We start from the raw sequence: 20,723 nt of genomic DNA, 5'->3' as shown, positions 1-20,723 counted from the left end.
ATACAATAAAGACAATCCGTCTAGATAAGGATGGTGAGTTTACATCTCAGGCATTTAATGATTATTGTATGTCTACTGGTATAACAATTGAACATCCAGTTGCGCATGTTCACACTCAAAACGGTCTAGCAGAATCATTGATTAAACGTCTGTAATAGCTAGACTATTACTAATGAGAACAAAGTTATCTGTGTCTATGTGGGGGTATGCTATTTTGCATGCAGCAGCACTTGTGCGCATAAGGCCGACCAATAATCATGAATTCTCCCCATTACAATTGACTTTTGGTCGAGAGCCAAACATTTCCCATCTTAGAATATTTGGATGTGCGGTGTATGTCCCAATTGCTCCACCACAACGCACAAAGATGGGGCCCCAAAGAAGGTTGGAGATATATGTTGGGTATGAATCTCCTTTAATCATAAAATATTTGGAGCCTATGACTGGAGATTTATTTAAGGCAAGATTTGCTGATTGTCATTTTGATGAATCAGTATACCCAACATTAGGGGGAGAACATAAGTTGTTGGGAAAAGAGATAGATTGGAATTCATCTCTATCTCATCTGGATCCTCGAACAAACCAATGTGAGCAAGAAGTTCAAAGAATAATTTATTTGCAGAACATTGCAAATCAGCTACCAGATGCATTTACTAATCTTCCAAGGATTACTAAATCGCATATTCCAGCTATTAATGCTCCATTTCGAGTTGATATCCCGACGAGACAAATTGTTAAGGTAAATGAGTCTAGACCACATTTAAAGCGTGGTAGATCAATTGGTTCCAAGGATAAAAATTCTCGAAAGAGAGAAGGAATAAATGATCATGGGTTGAAAGAAATTTCTCAAGATGAGACCAAGTCATAAAATATGATGATAAAAAGGTTCAAACTTCTGAAAACAATGAAATTTCAATGAATTATGTCTCGACGAGAAAGTTGTGGAACCGAAATAATGTTGTGATTGACAACATATTTGCCTTTAATGTTGCTATTGAAATAATGCAACAAGATGAAGATTTTGAGCCAAATCTGTTCACGAATGTAGACAGAGAAATGATTGACCAAAATGAAAGGATGCAATTCAAGCTGAATTGACTTCACTAGAAAAACGTGAAGTTTTCGAACTAATAATCCGAACACCTGAAGGTATCAAGCGAGTGGGGTACAAATGGGTTTTTGTACGAAAAAGAAATGAGAAAGGTGAAGTCATGAGATATAAGGCCCGACTCGTTGCTCAAGGTTTTTCTCAAAGACCTAACATTGATTATATGGAGACATATTCTCCAGTGGTAGATGCAATCACCTTTAGATATCTCACAAATCTGGCAGTTCATGAAAAACTTGAAATGCGTCTAATGGACGTTGTCACAACCTATCTATATGGCTCATTGGACCACAACATTTTCATGAAAATTCCTGAAGCATACAATGATTCAAGAGAAACTTGTTCAATAAAGCTTCAGAAATCTTTGTATGGATTAAAACAATCAGGATGGATGTGGTACAATCATCTGAGTAAATATTTATTGAAGAAAGGGTACAAAAATGACCCGATTTGTCCCTGCATTTTCATTAGATGGTTGAGGACTGAATTTGTTATAATAGTTGTGTATGTTGATGATTTGAGCATCATTGGCACTCGTAAAGAGCTTTTAGAAGTTGTTGAGTGTCTGAAAAAAAATTTGAAATGAAATATCTCGGCAAGACAAAATTTTGTCTTGGCCTACAGATTGAGAATTTGTCAAATAGAATACTTGTTCATTAATCAACATACACAGAAAAGATACTAAAGCGTTTTTACATGGATAACTCACATCCATTGAGTACTCCAACGGTGCTAAGATCGCTTGACATCAATACAGATCCATTTCGACCTCAAAAGAATGATGAAGAGCTTCTTGGTGATGAAACTCCTTATCTTAGTGCGATTGAGGCACTAATGTACCTTGCTAACAGTACTCGACCAGATATCTGTTTTGCAGTAAGTCTACTAGCAAGATTCAGTTCCTCCCCAACAAAAAGACATTGGAATGGTGTTAAACACATACTTCGATATCTTCGAGGGACCATGAACATGGATTTATTCTATTCCAATGAGTCCAAGTCAGAACTGATTGATTTACGCAGATGCAGGGTATTTATTTGATTCGTATAAAGCTCGATCACAAATATGCTATTTGCTTACATGTGGAGACACAACCATATTTTGGTGATCAATGAAGCAAACGTTGGTAGCCACTTCTTCAAATCATGCAGAAATAATAGCCATTCATGAGATCAATAACCCATCATATTGAGAAAATGTGTGATTTTTCTTTGAAAAAGAATATACCAACCACAATGTACGAAGATAATGTTGCATGTATAGCTCAATTGAAAGGAGGATACATCAAAGGAGACCGAACAAAGCATATCTCACTAAACACTTTTTCACGCATGATCTTTAACAAAATGGTGAGATAGAAGTTCAACAAATTCGTTCAAGTGATAATCTTGCTGATTTATTCACTAAGGCATTGCCAACATCAACGTTGAGAAGTTGAGATACAAGATTGGGATGCGCCGTCTTCGAGATATCAAGTAAAGTTTTCATCAGGGGGAGTGAAATACACGTTGTACTCTTTTCCTTAACTATGGTTTTGTCCCAAGTTGGGTTTTCCTGGTAAGGTTTTTAACGAGGTAACATTCAAAGCGTATTATGAGATATGTGTACTCTTTTTTCTTCACTAGGCTTTTTCCCACTGGGTTTTTCCTAGTAAGATTTTAACGAGGCACATAATGTATGGATAAGCAAGGGGGAGTGTTGTAAATCCATTGTATAGTATATATGGATTATCCATTAGATTTATCCACTATTAAATGGGTTCATGTATAGGTGCTTCCAAGGTGATAAAAACTTCTAAGATAACTATGTATCTATTAATTATATGACTTTTGGAGTGATATCTCAACACTATAAATAGAGAATCACTCACCATTTGGAAGATATACTTGAATAAGAAAATTATCTCCTCTATCTTATACTTCTTGTCTTTTTCTTCTTATATTCTGAGCTTTCTTTACAACAATATGTTATTTGTATACCTATGTTGAACAAATTAAAATCACATTAAATTTTGATATGTTTTATTGGATGCACGTTTAAATTTTATATTTGCCTAATCACCCCATAAACTTGGTAATTTAAATAGCCTGACCCTTCTAAACGCTAATGTGACAAAGAGCGTGAATACGCTCTCTTTTAGGCGTGTGGAAGAGAAGGAAAAAAAAGGAGCAACTTACAAAAATGACTACATTTATAGGGTTATTGAAGTTCAATATCTATAAATATGTTATTTACTAGAAATGACTACACTTTATGTCAACTAGGTGCATGTTTGTATAATATTTTATTTTATTTTATCGTTATTATTATTATTTATACAATGCACTAAATAAGGTATGCTATGTTACCATAACTTTCAAGTACCAACCATTTATTATGTTCATAAATAATCATTATTAAATTACCAACTAATAATTACAATTTACATACTGTATGCAAATATGATTGATTCACATAAAACAAAAGGTTGTATTTATATTTCTAAATACAATATATTCACTAAATACTAATCATAAAGGTATTCATAAAATTTTGAATATAAAAGTTTATTCATGTCTTTTTCTCGTTGTATTTTTGCATATGTTTTTTATTTTTATTTATTTATTCACTAATACAATTGTAATTAAAATAAATAAATAAGAAAAATGTCACTTATACAATTAGCATATGAATACTTTGAATTCAAATTGGTGTTTCTATTTATAAAACTTAAAGTATTAATATATCAAGGATACAAGTATTTATAAAATTTTAATGTATTAATACATCAAACAAGGTAAAGTAGTACAATTTTAGCATATAAATACAGCAATTTGAAAAATGGACACACTATTGTTAACAAAAAAAATGAATACACCAATATACTATAATATGAATACACTGTTGTTAAATATGAAAATGGAAAAACAATAGAATGCGTATGTATCAAAGTGTGTAAGTATTCGACTATATAAAAATTTAAAAAATCAACAAAACGTCGATTTATTTTTTGTGAAGTTCTCTATAATACTTGAGGCTTGACGTTAATTTAGGTATTTATTTATAAAAATATAGTATTGATGTATCCAACTATACTTGTATTGCCTAATCAAATTGGATAAATTACTTATGTATCCAAATATATTTGTATTCGCAAATCACCATTTTATTAATATTACAATACAATTATCTATGTATATAAGTATTATTAAATATAAACATTTGACATTTGATTGAACCACAAATATAAGTATAAATATATGTATAATGAATTGAACCACAAAAATCACTCCTAGAATCATACAAACGGATCTTGAATTGGAAGGAATTGGAAGGAAAATACAAAAATGTCACGACCCAAAATGGGCCGCGAGTGACACCCACACTTATCCTACTATGTGAGCGAACCAACTAATCTAAACCCCATCATTTCAAACATAATGAACTAAATACATTGCGGAAGACTTAAAACTCATTAACAAAATAAATCAAATAACTTCTAAAAACTCAAACACTTATTATTATCCCCAAAATCTGGAAGTCATCATCACAAGAACATCTATCCTCAAATTACTAATCTAAGAGTATCTAAGAAGCTAAAATACATAAAAAGCTAGTCCATGTAGGAACTTCAAGGCATCAAGACATGAAGAGGAAGATCCAGTCCAAGCTAGAAGCATTAGCTCACCCTGAAATCCGGAGTAATGAAGACTAGCTAGAGTTGCGGTTGAGTTGAAGACGACGGTATGTTTGCTGCACTCCACATATAACAAAGAAAGAAACATACAAGTAGGGGTCAGTACAAAACACAAGTACTGAGTAGGTATCATCGGCCAACTCAAAATAGAAAGCAATATATATCAGATAATAATATAAAATCAACTACATTACTCAACATGTAGCAACAACAAGTACTATAATCGTTAATAAGTACCGCCAAGTTCACACATGAGGACTCAAGCCTCAATACCATACTCATTTGGGAATTAGGTTCATTAGATTGAGTATATTAACATCTTTCAAGATTCATCACCTTTATTCTTGTGTTGGTACGTGACACTCCGCTCCCCTACTACTATGTGTCGGAACGTGACACTCCGATCCCCTAGTTCTACGTGTCGGTTCGTGACACCCGATCCCCTAATTCTACGTGTCGGTTCGTGACACCCGATCCCCTAATTCTACGTGTCGGTTCGTGACACCCGATTCCCTAATTCTACGTGTCGGTTCGTGACACTCGATCCCCTAATTCTACGTGTCGGTGCGTGACACCCGATCCCCTAATTCTACGTGTCGGTTCATGACACCCGATCCCCTAATTCTATGTGTCGGTTCATGACACCCGATCCCCTAATTCTACGTGTCGGTTCGTGACACCCGATCCACTAATCTCATTCTATTAATTCGTCAAGCTTTCTTTTATACCAAGGCATCATCAATCTCATTACTTTAGTTCATCAAGCCTTCTTTTATACCAAGGCATCATCAATCTCATTACTTTAGTTCATCAAGCCTTTTTTTATACCAAGGCATCATCAATCTCATTACTTTAGTTCATCAAGCCTTCTTTTATACCAAGGCATCATCATTAATAAGGGGTTTTCAAGATTTGGGATTCAATAGCTTCATCATACTTATTTCATCACAATTATATAATTACATTCATGCAAGCATACAATTAAGCATATAGAAGACTTTACAATACAACCCAACACATATCATTCGCTATTAAGAGTTAACTACGAATAGTATAAAAACCATAACCTACCTCCACCGAAGAATTGCGATCGAACAAGCTAATTCCCCCAAAGCTCTGTTGTCCCCTTCGTTCCTCTCTCTCTCGATCGATTCTCTTTCCCTCTCCTTGTTCTTTCTATTTTTCTTATTCAAACCCTCTTTCTTTTACCCTAATTAACATATAATTAAGTATCAAAAATGGTAAAAGTAGCCCACTAATTAATTTAAGGTTATCTCCTTTAACCCTCAAGAAATTGGATTATTAATATTCACCCACTAAATTTATAATTATAGCAGGAATAGTCCAAAACGTCCCTTAAAACATTTAAAGAATTCCGACCCAGCCTGGGATTACATAGTCTGTGACGGGCCGTCGTGCCTGCGACAGTCCGTCCTGCTGCTTCCGTCACAGAGTTCAGAGACTAGATTTTTACCAAGGGTTTGTGACGGTCCGTCCTGCCACTTCGTCGCGAAGTTCAGAGAGTCGATTTCAGTACCCAAATTTCAGAATTCTAAGTGTTTTGGAACGAGACCCCCACGACGGTCCGTCGTGCCCATGACGGTTCATCGTGGGATCCGTCGACTTAGCCAGTTTTTCCAGAAATAAAATTTGTTGCTCAAAACGAATAAACAGGTCGTTACAAAAAAAAATCTGTAATATAGGGATATTGATGAAAGAGAATGTATGAGTACATAATTAATTATGACTTTAATAAATAATTTTCCTATTTATTATTTATTTATATTAAATATGAAAAGAAACTGATTATTGATATATAATTAAATTTGCTATTTATTGTATAGTTATAGTCATATAACATAAAAAAATTAAACTATAGCTATATTATTTAAATGTATATTGAAGTTTGCCATATTCCGTAGTTTTTCCAAAAAAAAAACTCTACTTTAAAATTGGATATTATTCAACTATTATTTGTTACATGATATTATACGAATTTAAAATATGGTACTATAAGTAGAACTATCAAAATGGATTTGTCTTGCTATATTGGTCTAACTCAATCCTAGTATTAGATGATATTTGACTCAATTTTTCAGCCCATTTAGAAATAAGGCTTTTTAGCCCAATCTTATTGCGTCCGCTGACCTCGTAGCAACCCGCAAAACTTAGATGCTAGCTCTCGGACTGTGAATTTTAAAAATATTTAGTATATATATTTTTAAGTAGTGTTTTACTTGTTAAGATATTATCAATAAATATTTTTAAAATATCAATATATAATCAAAAGTATATTTTTTACTTATCTTTTACATTTTAGGGTCATTAACCCACTTTGTTTTTGTATTAGCTCAAGTCCATTAATCCTTACTCCATTATAACTATGAATCTTTGACCTTTTTTTAATTCCCCCCCCCCCCCTAATTTTTCACTTCTCCTTTATCGTCATGTTTATGAAAATAGTGATCATATAATGGTTTTTTCTTGGATGAAACTTATGAATATTGTATCTTGACTATTATGTATTATTTTGTAAATATTCAATGAAGTATGTGTAATCATCAATATTCATATTCTTTCTAAGAGGAAAATGTTGTCCCTTTTTTTGTTGAAGGGTCAATCCGTCCTAATCCGTGGCCCGCTTAGATTTGGGTTGGACTGCTATTTTATAGACTCTTCAATTAAAACGGTCAGCTCGTTCCAACCCATTTAACTCCCTAACCTGTTAGAGTTGAGTTGGATTCGGTTGGGCTAGTCCATTTAAACAGCTTTAAGTATAAGTTATCCATTAACTCTTATCGGACTACCAATAAGATTGTGATGAAGTAGTAAGTACTTCTCCATTCATTCTTAATCAAGAGATTTTGAGTTTAAGTCTCCTTAGACCAGATGTCTTTACCGAGGTAGTAAATAGTATTTTTTACATTCAAACACTAATCAAATATGGATTATCATTGTTTTCACTGTCCCGAAAACATTGGAAGAAAATTTCTTCAAACATGAAAAAAGCATCCCATTATTTAATGTGGTGTAAATGTATGATTTAATCAAAGATCATAAGTAATATCATCTAGTGTTTAAAGGACTGTTATAATATTTGAGTATTAAAATTTACTTTTAGTACTTTATAAAATAGATGCCCAAATAGAATTTAACAAACAATATGAAAATATTTTTAACATTTTACTGAATAGGAAAAATTGAAATTATTAGGTCATAAAAGTTTTAACAAATATTATGTTAATCTCAAATGTTTTTTAGAACATTCCTTTAAGTCTGTGAATGATTTTACAACATTACTTAAGTCTATGAATGATAGAGATGTGTGCAAGATGGCTAGGTTATTATCAATATAAACAAATTTGAAATGAGAACATATACAAACTTTAATATATATATGGCAGAAATTATTTTTTTAAATAGCAGTGAAAAATAAAAGATATTTTTTAAAAAATATTTTTCATTCACCAATCCACTATTAAAAAATATTTTCAAAAGATATTTCTATTCACCAACTAAATAAGAAAAAATAAATTTAAAATTCACTTGTTTTTCAAAAAACTATTTTCTAGAAACATTTTCCTTTCCGCCAAACTCACCCTTAGATTCCAGAAGATTAAATACAGTTCACTAATAATAATATATATATATATAGTAAGTCATTCAAAATTTTGAATATATTACTAAGACTTACTCTAGAAAAAGTGTACTCAATATGCACTAATAAGCTTAACAATCTTTAGGATTATAAGAGCAAAAATTTGCTAACATCATCTATTATCCTCTCTATATTTCTTTACAGTTTTTGCATAAAGAATAGATTTTTTGTCTTTGGATGCCAACTTTAAAGTGTAATGATTTGAACATCAATAATCGAAATAACGAAACTTCTAACTAAATAAATTATTAAAAAAAGGGATAATTTAATAATTTAGAAGAAAAGTAAATAAGTAATGAATTGATATTTTTGATTAATTTTGTAGTAGTAAAAGTAAAATAAATATATATTTATCTTTTGAGTTTCTCATTATTTTTAGCAGAAACAAGACAAAATCATTCACAAATACTTTTGTAAAAAATCTTTTAATAGGATTGAAGCTATTTGCTTTCTTGGAGAAATCTAAAATTGATATTTTAACTTATCAAAAAAACATTATTAAAAAACTTAAAAGCAATTATAGTACATCATCATAGTAAATAAAACATACAAAAAAAAAAACCTTATTATATATGAATTCTTTCTATGGATACTAAAGGAAGTATATCATCTTTTTACTGAAATTTCAATTATTGATTTTATTTCTACATATAAATTATTGATTGTTTTTTTCATTTCAGAAGGATAATAATAATAATAATAATAAATAATAATAATAATTGATTTTCCTTTTTTCTCTAGAAAAATGGATAACAAATTATTATAAATTAAGACTCATGTTTTTTCACTTAGTAACATCGATCCACCTTCATATAAATTAAGAGACCAACTAATTTTTTGAAAGATATTTTTGTTAATTTTTTTTTTTTTGAATACACTACCATATGAAAGCTCTATTTGAGTTTACAAAGTTGCATTTTGGTTGTATCAAATTAAGCATTTAAAAAGCACTTTATTGCAATGTGTAATTAAGTGCTTTCTTTCACCATCATTGTCACTAAATAACATTATTACTTTGTCTTACAACTAGTCAGATTTGAAAGAAATTTAATACTTCCTCTATATATATATATATATATATATATATATTTTTTTTTTAAAAAAATATTTTAACCTATTAATTATTGTAATTTATAATATTTCTTGTATTGTTTTTCTATCATACAAATTTTATTTCAAAAGATTTAAAGCTTTTAGATTTAATTCATAATTAAAGTTTCAAAATTTAAAATCTTAAAATTTTATTTATGTAATATAAATTGAGACAGAGTAAATTCTCCCTCCATACAAATTTATGTTTGGGCAGGCATGGTCGGAGTCGACTCAAATCCAAAAAAGTTTTAGATTTAAGGGTTGGACTTTGAATTTTATTTTCAATATTTGAGAAATTCTTTAGTATTATAAATTTTTACATATTCAAAAAAGTTATGCATTGTATTCAGTCTTACTCATATCATATTTTTTAAAAGTTAATAAATTCATTTCAAAAGGTAAATAGATTAATACCCTACTATTTTGTGGAAACTTACATAAATCTATTAGTTGAGGACTAATTACTTAGATACATTTAGTTTGTAATATTAAGTGTAAATCATTCTAAATATATACATATATATGTATCTAATATGTTATCTAGTGTGATTTTCATATATCTGGAATACAAACAAATCTCGCTCATCTCCCTCTCAATCTTACTTGCTTGTCTCTGTCTATTTTTGTGTATATGATAGTAAAAATACATGTATTTAAGTATAAGATAAAAAAAAACTCTTAAATAGTGATAAATTAATTAATGTGATGTAAAATAATATATATGGATAATAGAATAACTTCAATTCTTGTTAATAATAAAAAGTCACAGGAATCAAAATATTAGGTGAACTTTGGAGGAGACAATCAAGGGAAAAACATTCATTTCTAGGTGAAAAAGAGAGAGTAAATGATGGTTCTTAGTCAAGAAAGCATAAATCTTTTTTTTCAGTCTAAAAGATTTCCTTTCTTTTCTTCTAAAGCTCCAATTTACTTTGCCACAAGTCCACGATCAAAGTTCCAAGTGTCTCCATACTACTTTTGAGGGATCATTCATTAATTATCTTTTCCTAAATATTATTTCCTTCTACTTTTAATTCTGACGATTTCTATTTTTAGAGTCAAATGATAAGTATTTAAGCTAACATTCTATAATGTACTTCTTCATCCTATTAATATGCAAAAACATGCAATCTATAGTACTTTTCTTATAATTTTTGAATATCTAAATTTTTTGTTAAAAAATGTTAAATTAATGTAATATGATTTCACTTTAAAAATTAGTCAAATTGACTTTCAAAAAGCGTAATATGTCAATCAAAAGTGGACATACGGAGTAGTAGTAATAGTATTAATTGCACATTCGGACACTAGTCAAATCTCGGTTCCTTTTTAATTATCGAAATTTACTTTTTGAAAGTCAAACGATAAGAAATTTGACTAATATTTTAAGATGTATTTTTATCATATTGATGTGAAAAATATTGCAATTATATAATACTTTTCGTATAATTTTTGAATATCTATTTTTCTTTTAAAAATAACTAATTAATATAATCTAATTTAATAGTAAAAGTTAGACATATTGATTCTCAAAAAACGCAACATCCATGACAACTAACAAGAAGCGGTGGTATAAACTTTACTGCTTGAGAGTAGTGTTTATTGTATTGATATGTATGTGTATTTATACAAGATAGTAAACAAAAATAAAGGAAAGAATCAACTAATAAAATTTTTATAATCTTCTCTTAATTACAATAAAAACTAAATCACTATTAAATTTTTTATAATCTTCTCTTAATTACAATAAAAACTAAATCCCTAATGAGATATTAAGATATTGAATTTCAACGAAGATACATCCTAATATCAATCTGAAATATATATTATATATTATCGCTAATAAGAGAGAGTGAATAATGATATGTGCAATATGTCATACAGAGTCAGCATCAAATCTCGGCTTTATTATAGTTAAAACTTATCCGCCTTGACTGTTCACATCAAGCCAATAATGTATGTCATGTATTTAAATTTATTATTTTATTTTTAATTAATTTACATGTGCTTTACTTTATTAAAATAATAAAAATCACATTGATTTGATGTAAACACTCGGTGCAGATGTTTTATTATCAATATATAAACACCATCAACCCCTTACATTTTCATCAATCAAAAAAAAAAAGAAGAAGATGTTATCAATTATGGCTTCTTCAAACTGTACTGTGATTACATTAATCCTAATCTTATTGTGGAGTTCTTCTTCTGTTCTTTCTGATACAACAATCCCTGAAAAATTCTACCAATGCATTTGCAAGAATTCTGATTTCTCTGACCCTTTTTCCTCTGCTTTCTATACCCCAAATGATGCTTCTTTTAACACAATCTTGAACTCAACAGCTCAAAATCTCAGGTGTTTGATGCCATCAGTACCTAAACCTGACCTTATTTTCACTCCAATAACAGAACCCCATGTCCAAGCATCTGTAATTTGCGCGAAAAAGCTCAATCTTCAGCTGAGAGTTAGGAGTGGAGGCCATGACTATGAGGGGATTTCATACATTTCTGAAATGGGGTTTCCTTTTGTCATCGTTGATCTTTTGAAGCTTCGAGGGATCGATGTGAATACAGAGGAGAATTCAGCTTGGGCTCAGGCTGGTGCTACTGTTGGTGAAGTTTATTATAGGATTTCAGAGAAAAGCAAGACTCTTGGATTCCCTGCTGGACTCTGTACTAGTTTGGGTATTGGTGGTCATATTACTGGTGGTGCTTATGGTTCCATGATGAGGAAATTCGGGCTTGGAGTTGATAATGTGATCGATGCTCGTATAGTCAATGCAAATGGTACCATACTCGATAGACAATCGATGGGGGAAGACTTGTTTTGGGCTATTCGCGGAGGTGGAGGAGCTAGTTTCGGGATCATACTTTCATGGAAAATGAAGTTAGTTACTGTTCCATCGGTTGTCACTGTTTTCACTGTCTCGAAAACACTGGAAGACGGAGCAACAAAGGTTTTATACAAGTGGCAACAAGTTGCTGACAAAATCGACGATCGTCTATTCATGAGAGTAGTTATCAATGTTGTAGACAAAAAACAGGCAAAAGGGGAAAGAACGGTTCAAACAGCTTATAACTCATTGTTTCTTGGAAATGGTGAAACTCTTCTGCGAATAACGAACGAGTCTTTCCCTGAACTGGGATTGACGCAAAAAGATGTAACAGAAATGAGTTGGATAGAGTCGATTCTGTACATTGTAGGGTACGCGAACAACACGCCACCAGAAGTACTCCTGCAGGGGAAACCACAATTCAAGAATTACTTCAAAGCTAAATCAGACTTCGTAAAAGTGCCAATACCAGAAACAGGACTCGAAGGGCTATGGGAATTGCTATTAGAAGAGGACTCGCCATTGATGATATGGAATCCTTACGGAGGAATGATGGCGAATATATCAGAATCAGACACCCCATTCCCACATAGAAAAGGGGTGATTTTCAAGATTCAGTATTTAACTCTATGGAATCAACCTAATGAAGAATTAGCCACGAAGCACGTCCATTGGATGAGGAAACTCTACAATTACATGACTTCTTATGCATCTATGTATCCAAGAGAAGCCTATGTGAATTACAGAGATCTTGATTTAGGAATGAATCGTAATTCGAGCTTTGCACAAGCTAGTGTGTGGGGGAACAAGTATTTCAAGAACAATTTTCACAGGCTGGTGCAAATAAAAACTGTAGTGGATCCAGAAAATTTCTTCAAACATGAACAAAGCATCCCAGTAAAGGGATGATTGATGTTCTAAGTTTATATTTGGCTAATAGTAATAATATCTTTTACTTAAATGCTGTTTAATATGGTATAATATATGGTTTAATCAAGATCATATAGTATAAGTAATTTCACTAGTGTAATATTTGCTTATTAAGACTTCAAAGTTCAAAGTAACAATTTTGATATGAATATAGGAAGTTCTAAGTCGTTAGGACAGATTATGATAGTGTTGTTTGGTACACGATATAAGGTAGGATGTTTCAGATTTAATCATGTGATATCTAACTTTATTCTGTCAAATTTGGGATTGTTTTATCGCATTAGTCTAAACATTATAATCTCAAGATAATTTAGTCCGCATATCAAAATAACGCAAAAATATGCATACAAGTTCTTCTAGATAGAGATTATACATAAAGTATGAGTTATTAAGTGGTGAATCATAATCACAATTAATGTAAGAGGATTTAGAACAATGGGCCTTAGACTAAATAGTAAAGGGGTGTTTTAAATGGCCAGATTTAAAAAAAAAAAACTATTTGTCCCCTTATATTTAGTTAAAATATTAAAGGTAAAAGAGTGAAAATAGTTAAAAGATAAAATATTATTCTGGCCAATTTTTTTTTTTCAAATAGTAAGTGACATATTTTGAATTGACTTTTGATGACCAATGTACCTAAAATTCATATTAAGTCAATAAAACATGCACAAATGTCTCTTGTACAATGAATTTTGTAATTGACTTGCAAATTCTTATCGCATGTGCCTAGGAGCCAATATCTATCTAACTTTGTGCAGAACCTGTGGAGGCAAATTGGTGTACGTGTCAAAAGTTATATATTGTTGGTGCTTTGTAACAGATTATTAAAAAATAATTTTTAACGGTAATAAATAGATATATTAAAAAAGGGTGTTTAAGTTTTTATCGATATTAGTTAAGTGACATTAGATCCAATGTCCCTAAAGCCTTTAGGCACATATATAAAGACTACTAATTGCAGCTAAAAATACATATTTAACAGCAATTGCTAATTAATTGTCGTTAAAGCTCATTTTTGTTTATATATTAATTTCATGAGCAAAAACGAACATTACGATGTAACAGATGTCACTTGATGTCAAGTTAAATGACACATTTATATATTATTAGTAATAAATCCTATATGCAATCTAACAAATAGATTCATAAAGATAATACTCTCTCCGTTCCATTTTATGTGACACTTTTCGTATTTCGAGATTCAAACAAGTCTATCTTAGACCGTAATCTTTTCATAGATTCTTATAATATTTTGAATTGTCAATTAACGTGACTTATAGTACTCTTTACGTAGTTAACAAATATATAAATTTCATTTCAAAAAATATGAAAATTTTATACGCAAATGTCTAGTCAAAATTAAATTATTTGACTCTCAGAAAATAAAAATGTCACATAAAATGAAACAGATGACGTAACTTAGAGATTACAAATTAAACTATATACTGATAGTGTGAGCAATTTTTTATGTTCTTAATATATATATATATATTTAGATATTCCAAGATTTTTTCAACTACAAGCTAAGTGACAATCAGCATTCGGCAAAGTGATATATTTTTTTAAAAGTATTGTAACATATTCCCAATGTTGCATTCTCCACCTAGAAATTTCCAAATTACTTACTGAAGTTCATAAAAATAAATAAATTAAAACCGACTGAATTACAAGAAGACAAACTACAATTCCTCAACTACTTCTAGATAACTTCTCATTGTTCTTAACGAAGTGTCTTGCATTGATAAATTAATCGAATATCGTTAGTATACGCTCTACTCTTTTCAGATCTAACTGATTACATCGAGTATGTTTTTGAAGTATAGCATGCAATACTTATAATAAATCCTCAAAATATTACTCTCTTTCAACAAAATTGCTTGTTCATATATATGTTAGATGTTTGAATAATTTCAATTTCAAGTACCAAAAAAATCCATGATATACCTAAATTGCTCTTCCTTTGATGATATCAAAACATGGTTTATTGTATAGTACTACTAGTTTTCTTTCTTCTTACAATTACACCAATTAGCTATGGAAATCTTCAAGATTTTGCTACATGCATGTCTCTTCACACTACTTCAACTTCTTCAAGTGTTGTTCATTCCCAACAATCATCTTCATATACATATCTTCTACAAGAATCTCAACAAAATCCAAGATGGTTAAATTCAACATCACTACTTAAGCCATCATTCATAGTGACACCAAAGACACAAAATGAGACCCAAGGGGCAATTCTTTGTGCCAAGAAACATGGTTTACAAGTTAGAGTGATGAGTGGAGGTCATGACTATGAAGGACTATCTTATCTTTGCAAAAAACCTTTCATAATCCTTGATTTAGTCGATTATCGATCGATTAACATCGACATAGAAAATGAAACTGCTTGGATTCAAAGTGGTGCAACTATTGGTGAAGTTTACTATAACATAGCCAAGAAAAGTAACATTCTTGGATTTCCAGCTGGCTTATGCCCAAGTGTTGGTATTGGTGGACACTTTAGTGGAGGTGGCATTGGCACTATGATGAGAAAATATGGCCTGGCTGCTGATAATATTATAGATGCCAATTTGGTTGATGCAAAAGGTACAATTCTAAACAGAAAAACAATGGGAGAAGATGTATTTTGGGCAATTAGAGGAGGTGGAGGAGCTAGTTTTGGAGTAATATCAGCCTGGAAAGTGAAACTAGTTCGCGTTCCATCTCTCGTCACAGTTTTCACAATTCACAAGAGGTTAGATCAAGAAGGTGTCGAGCTTGTACATAACTGGCAATACATAGCTAGTAAGCTACCCGAGGGTCTCTTCATTCGAGTACTCATTCAACAAATCGATAGAATTGATGGCCAGGGGAATGTGAAGCTACCTGAAGTCTTGTTCAATTCACTCTTCTTAGGACTTAAATCCGACTTGATTTCTCTTATGAACGCGAATTTCCCTGAATTGGGATTGAAGATGGAAGATTGCACGGAGATGAGCTGGATACAATCCGTCCTCTACTTCATCGGTTACAAAAAAGGCGAACCACTAGAAGTCCTGTTGGATAGAAAAACACAATACAAAAGCAACTTCAAGGCAAAATCAGATTTCGTCGTTGAGCCAATGCCTGAAAGTGTTTTCCAGGGGATTTCAGAGAGGTTTTTGCACAAAAAACTTGTTTTCATGATAATGGATCCATTAGGAGGGAAAATGGATGAAATTGAAGAATATGAAATACCGTTTCCTCATAGAAAAGGGAACATTTACAACATACAATACATAGTGAAATGGGATTCAAATGAGGGATCCAAACAATACTTGTATTGGATTCAAAATCTTTATAAGTACATGGAGCCATATGTGTCGAATTCACCAAGAGCATCTTATCTCAACTATAGAGATCTTGATTTGGGAATTAACCAACAAGGTAATGACTCGAGTTATGGACAAGCTATCATGACTTGGGGTACCAAGTATTTTAAAGGTAACTTTCAAAGACTGGCAAAAGCAAAACATCAAATTGATCCAAATAACTTTTTCACAAATGAACAAAGTATTCCTCCTCTTTGTTGTTAGTAACAAAATATATGACTTCAACAACTTTTATTATAATAGTTGGCATGTTATTATTGTTCATCAGACAAAATAAATCATAAATGCCATTGCAAAAACTACTTTCAGTTCAAGTAGTCATAAATGTAAATGCAACACGTTTCTAATTACACACACAAATGTACCTGATCGCGCAAGTAATATAATAGTCCTAAAACAGGAGGAGCTTATAAACAACACACATATTTATATTGCACCAGAAACTAATAAATCTCAATTAAACATAAATAAGAAATACCATAAATAACAAAATCCTAGTAAGGAATTCCAAACTACTAAAGGATCCTGATTTTGGTTTATTTCCTAAAACTTTTCTAATTTTTCACCAAACATGATTATTATAACGTAATAACACAAACTTATGGATATTTGATATTTTTTTAAACTTATGTGTATAAATCATATATATTTTTAAATAGTCAAATATTCTTTCCAAAATTTATAACTAAACACATGGTGAAACTTCACCCAAAATTTTTTAACAAACATATTTAAAAATAATATATAGTCAAACACTAACTAAAACGCACGTAGAAAAGTGATTACAAAAATTGGAAAATTATTCTACGGACAAACAGATTATTAACTAATTTATGCTTATACAGTTATACTAATGACCTTTCAAATAAATATGAACAAATATATGTCCAGATTTAACGTTATTTTTTACTCCAATCTTCATTTAATATAACTATCAAACAAATAAAAACTATGCTCTTTCAAATAATAGCATATAATCACAAATGACGTGATCTCCCAATAACTATAATTATTTATTCAGGTTGGGAATAGAATGGACTGCAATTTTGTCGAAAAAATAATACTAATATATTCAATTTATTGAAAAGAAAAAAAAAAGAAAATAAATATCGAAGTCCATGCATTAGTAACATCTTGACATTTTTCTTTTTTCTAGTTCTATAAATTGACTTCTTTCTTTAAGTTTTAATGAAATCCCATGTCATTTTTATTACAATCTGAAATTTTTTATTATAATATTCTTCAATCTCAGTCGATCTTCCAATTTCCTTAAGCATCGTTCTATTTTATCTAGCAAATCATATATCATCATATTCATGTAAGATAAAATACAATACAAGCTCTCAGTGTACTCTTTGTCATACACTGCTTCACCTCTTAAACAGTCGAAAGGTTATTACATCAATGCCCTCACCAAGCACGTGGACTAGGTAAAATCTCGCACAATGTTCATCAGTGATAACCCCACAAACTCATTTGATCTCATATATACTCAATTTTAACTTACTGATAAATCAGTAACTACAAACTCACGAACAAACATAAAAGCATCATTCAATGCTAACAATTCGTATGCAACATTCTTATTGCGCCTTGCAATCCCAGTGACCTCTACTATTTTCCTTATTCTACTCCGACAAAAGTTATAAAAGGGATCCTCAAATGCAACAACTCTTATCAATAAATTACGAATACTAATAACAATCTAGCACATTTACTGTATCTCTTCATATGCAAATGAATTGATGAGTGTTGATTTGCATATGAAGAGATACAATGAATGTGCTCGATTGTTATTAGTGTTAGAAGAGTTATTGCGCTTGAGGATACCTTGTATAACTTTTGTTGGAATAGTATAAGGGAAATTAGTAGAGGTCATTGGGGTTGCAAGGTGCAAGAAGAATATTGCTAATGAATTGTTAGCATTGAATGATGTTTTTATGTTTGTTCGTGAGTTTGTAGTTGCTGATTTATCCAGTAAGTTCGAATTGAGTATGTGATCAAATGAGTTTACGGGGGTTATCACTGATGAGCATTCTGCGTGATTTTACCTAGTACACGTGTTAGGTGAAGGAACTGATGCGACAACCTTTCGACTGTCCAAAGCGATGAAGTATTGTATGACAGAGAGTTATCGAGAGCTTGCATCGTATTTTATGTTGACTTGCATGTCATGACTAGCAAAATCATATATCATAACATGCAAGTTAGATAAAATACGATGCAAGCTCTCCATGTAGTCTCATTCATACACTGCTTCGTTGTAGATATTGTTAATGAAAAATGATACGGATATTGTTAAAAAAAATGATATGGATATTGTTAAAATCTAATAAAACCTCATTATTTTCATGTAGATTAGTTATTGATGATTTTCTTTTGATTTTTCAAACAGAAATCAAAAATCAATGTACATGGAAAAACAACTCCTAAGTTGGTCAGAACGAATATTAACATTCTATAAATGCATGGAGTCATATTTGTGAACACTTCAAGCAACATTCATAGAACAAACATTGTCATTCTATTAATAGAGTTATATTTGTGAACTCTTGAAGTAACATTCATTGAATGCCACCGACGAGCTAGGAACTATCATAGATTAGCCGTTGATGATCTTCATAAATATTAGTCAACTTTATTGTATTCTGAATGACTTCTACCGAATCGATAGAATGAGTTTGAATTTCGTTAAAACATAAGCGAGAAGAACTAATTTACATGATTTGAAAGAGATAATTGTCGAAATGATTATTAATGTATGTGCTTCGGACTTATTTATTCTTTTCCCCCCCAATAAATTAAGAATATTATTTATTGAACAAACAAATACTCATAGTCTAATACTACTTTTCAGAAAGCCAATCCAAAAGATCTCTAAAATAGAAAGAATTTATTACAACTTTCTATTATGAGCAATCCTATTTAATTATAAAATTGTTGAATTAAGTAAAAATATTTATTAGCTTTTTTTTTTTAAGTTCTTCATATATGATCTCATTTCTTTAATCTCCTTTTGTATTTGTATACTTGTACCTTTCTTGTTTACATTTTGGCTTGAATTATTTTCTCCGGTAAAAGAAGTTCACAACCCATGGGCCATCAACCATGCCACGTGGTAGCTTGCTTGTAGAGGTACTCCAAATAGTAATTGTAAATTCCTTTACTTGCTTCAAGTGCATTTCATTGATCTAGAATAAGAACCGGTAGTCAACATCACCTTTTATAACCTAAATCTTGCTAAAATTTTTATGTCCTCTTTGTGTTTGTTACATTATGCGAACGAGTAGTAATACAGAACAATGTTAAGTACTAAAGTTCAATCTTTAATAATTATGACAGCAAAAAATTGTGATATTATGTTTATAGTCACTCATTATACATTATGACAAAAAATTTATCCCATGAATCAAATAATCGATACAGTTATCAAATTGCTGCAATTAAAGGGTTGATATTAATGTTGTCATTTAAAAATGATAAATGCTTCAAATGTAGAAAAATTATGAAATAAAAATACTTTGTCATTAAAAAAAATCAGAAACCAAAAGTGTTAATTAAAATGATCTCATAATTATAAATCTATTATTGAAGGTTTGCAACCATAGAAATTTAAAGGGGGTGAACAAGGACCCGACCCTTTTATTAGGTATGTTTTGGGAATAACAACTTCTATAATTTAAAAGTTTTGTGAATTCAAATATAAAATTTCAAATTGATGAAAAGATTTTTCCACCAAAGGAAAATGATATAGTTTAATGGTGGAAATTAATAAAGAAGGGAGATGGGGTTACCCTATCAGATCAAAAGACATATGAAGGATCGATGTTATTGAGGCCATCAGTAGTGAAAATCGCATAGACAAAGCTTGAATCATATGGTTATTACGAGTTTTTCCTTTTCTTTTCAAAGCTACAGTAGAGGAGATGGTCTTTTGTTCCTATATCAAAACCATGTTAATCAGTGGAGCAAATATCTGCAAAAGAGGAAAAAGAGGTCAGAACAAATAAGAAAAATGGAAAAGTGCAAAAGATATAGTAGAGGTCCACCTCTGCGAGTTAAGAAAGATAAA

The 20,723-nt window shown here is 30.8% G+C and overlaps 2 protein-coding genes and 1 long non-coding RNA gene across 4 annotated transcripts in view; 2 read left to right on the top strand and 1 right to left on the bottom strand.

Annotated features, from left to right (window-relative positions):
• The first annotated feature begins 11,597 nt into the window (after positions 1–11,597).
• LOC101256448 (monolignol oxidoreductase AtBBE-like 13) lies at positions 11,598–13,329 on the top strand. The gene has a single exon (XM_004233104.5). It carries the CDS (start codon positions 11,670–11,672, stop codon positions 13,275–13,277), a length of 1,608 nt encoding a protein of 535 aa, XP_004233152.4. The 5' UTR covers positions 11,598–11,669; the 3' UTR covers positions 13,278–13,329.
• Positions 13,330–15,095: 1,766 nt separating this feature from the next.
• Positions 15,096–17,042, top strand: LOC101264289 (berberine bridge enzyme-like 22). The gene has a single exon (XM_004233835.5). The coding sequence runs from the start codon at positions 15,275–15,277 to the stop codon at positions 16,853–16,855; it is 1,581 nt and encodes a 526-aa protein (XP_004233883.1). The 5' UTR covers positions 15,096–15,274; the 3' UTR covers positions 16,856–17,042.
• A 2,090-nt stretch (positions 17,043–19,132) lies between these two features.
• LOC104645901 (uncharacterized) overlaps positions 19,133–20,723 on the bottom strand; it is a 41,246-nt gene continuing 39,655 nt past the window's right edge. The window contains exons 5-6 of one of the 2 annotated variants that reach the window (XR_011214731.1): positions 20,446–20,627; positions 19,133–19,842 (exon numbers count right to left, since the gene is read on the bottom strand). This is a non-coding gene — a long non-coding RNA (uncharacterized lncRNA). The remainder of the gene's footprint in view (positions 19,843–20,445; positions 20,628–20,723) is intronic. The other variant, XR_011214730.1, reaches the window with a different exon arrangement.

This window comes from Solanum lycopersicum, chromosome 2, assembly GCF_036512215.1.
Source record: "Solanum lycopersicum chromosome 2, SLM_r2.1".
Taxonomy (NCBI): Eukaryota; Viridiplantae; Streptophyta; class Magnoliopsida; order Solanales; family Solanaceae; genus Solanum; species Solanum lycopersicum.
Note: the sequence above shows the minus strand (reverse complement) of the source record. Positions and strands in the feature narration are given on the sequence as shown.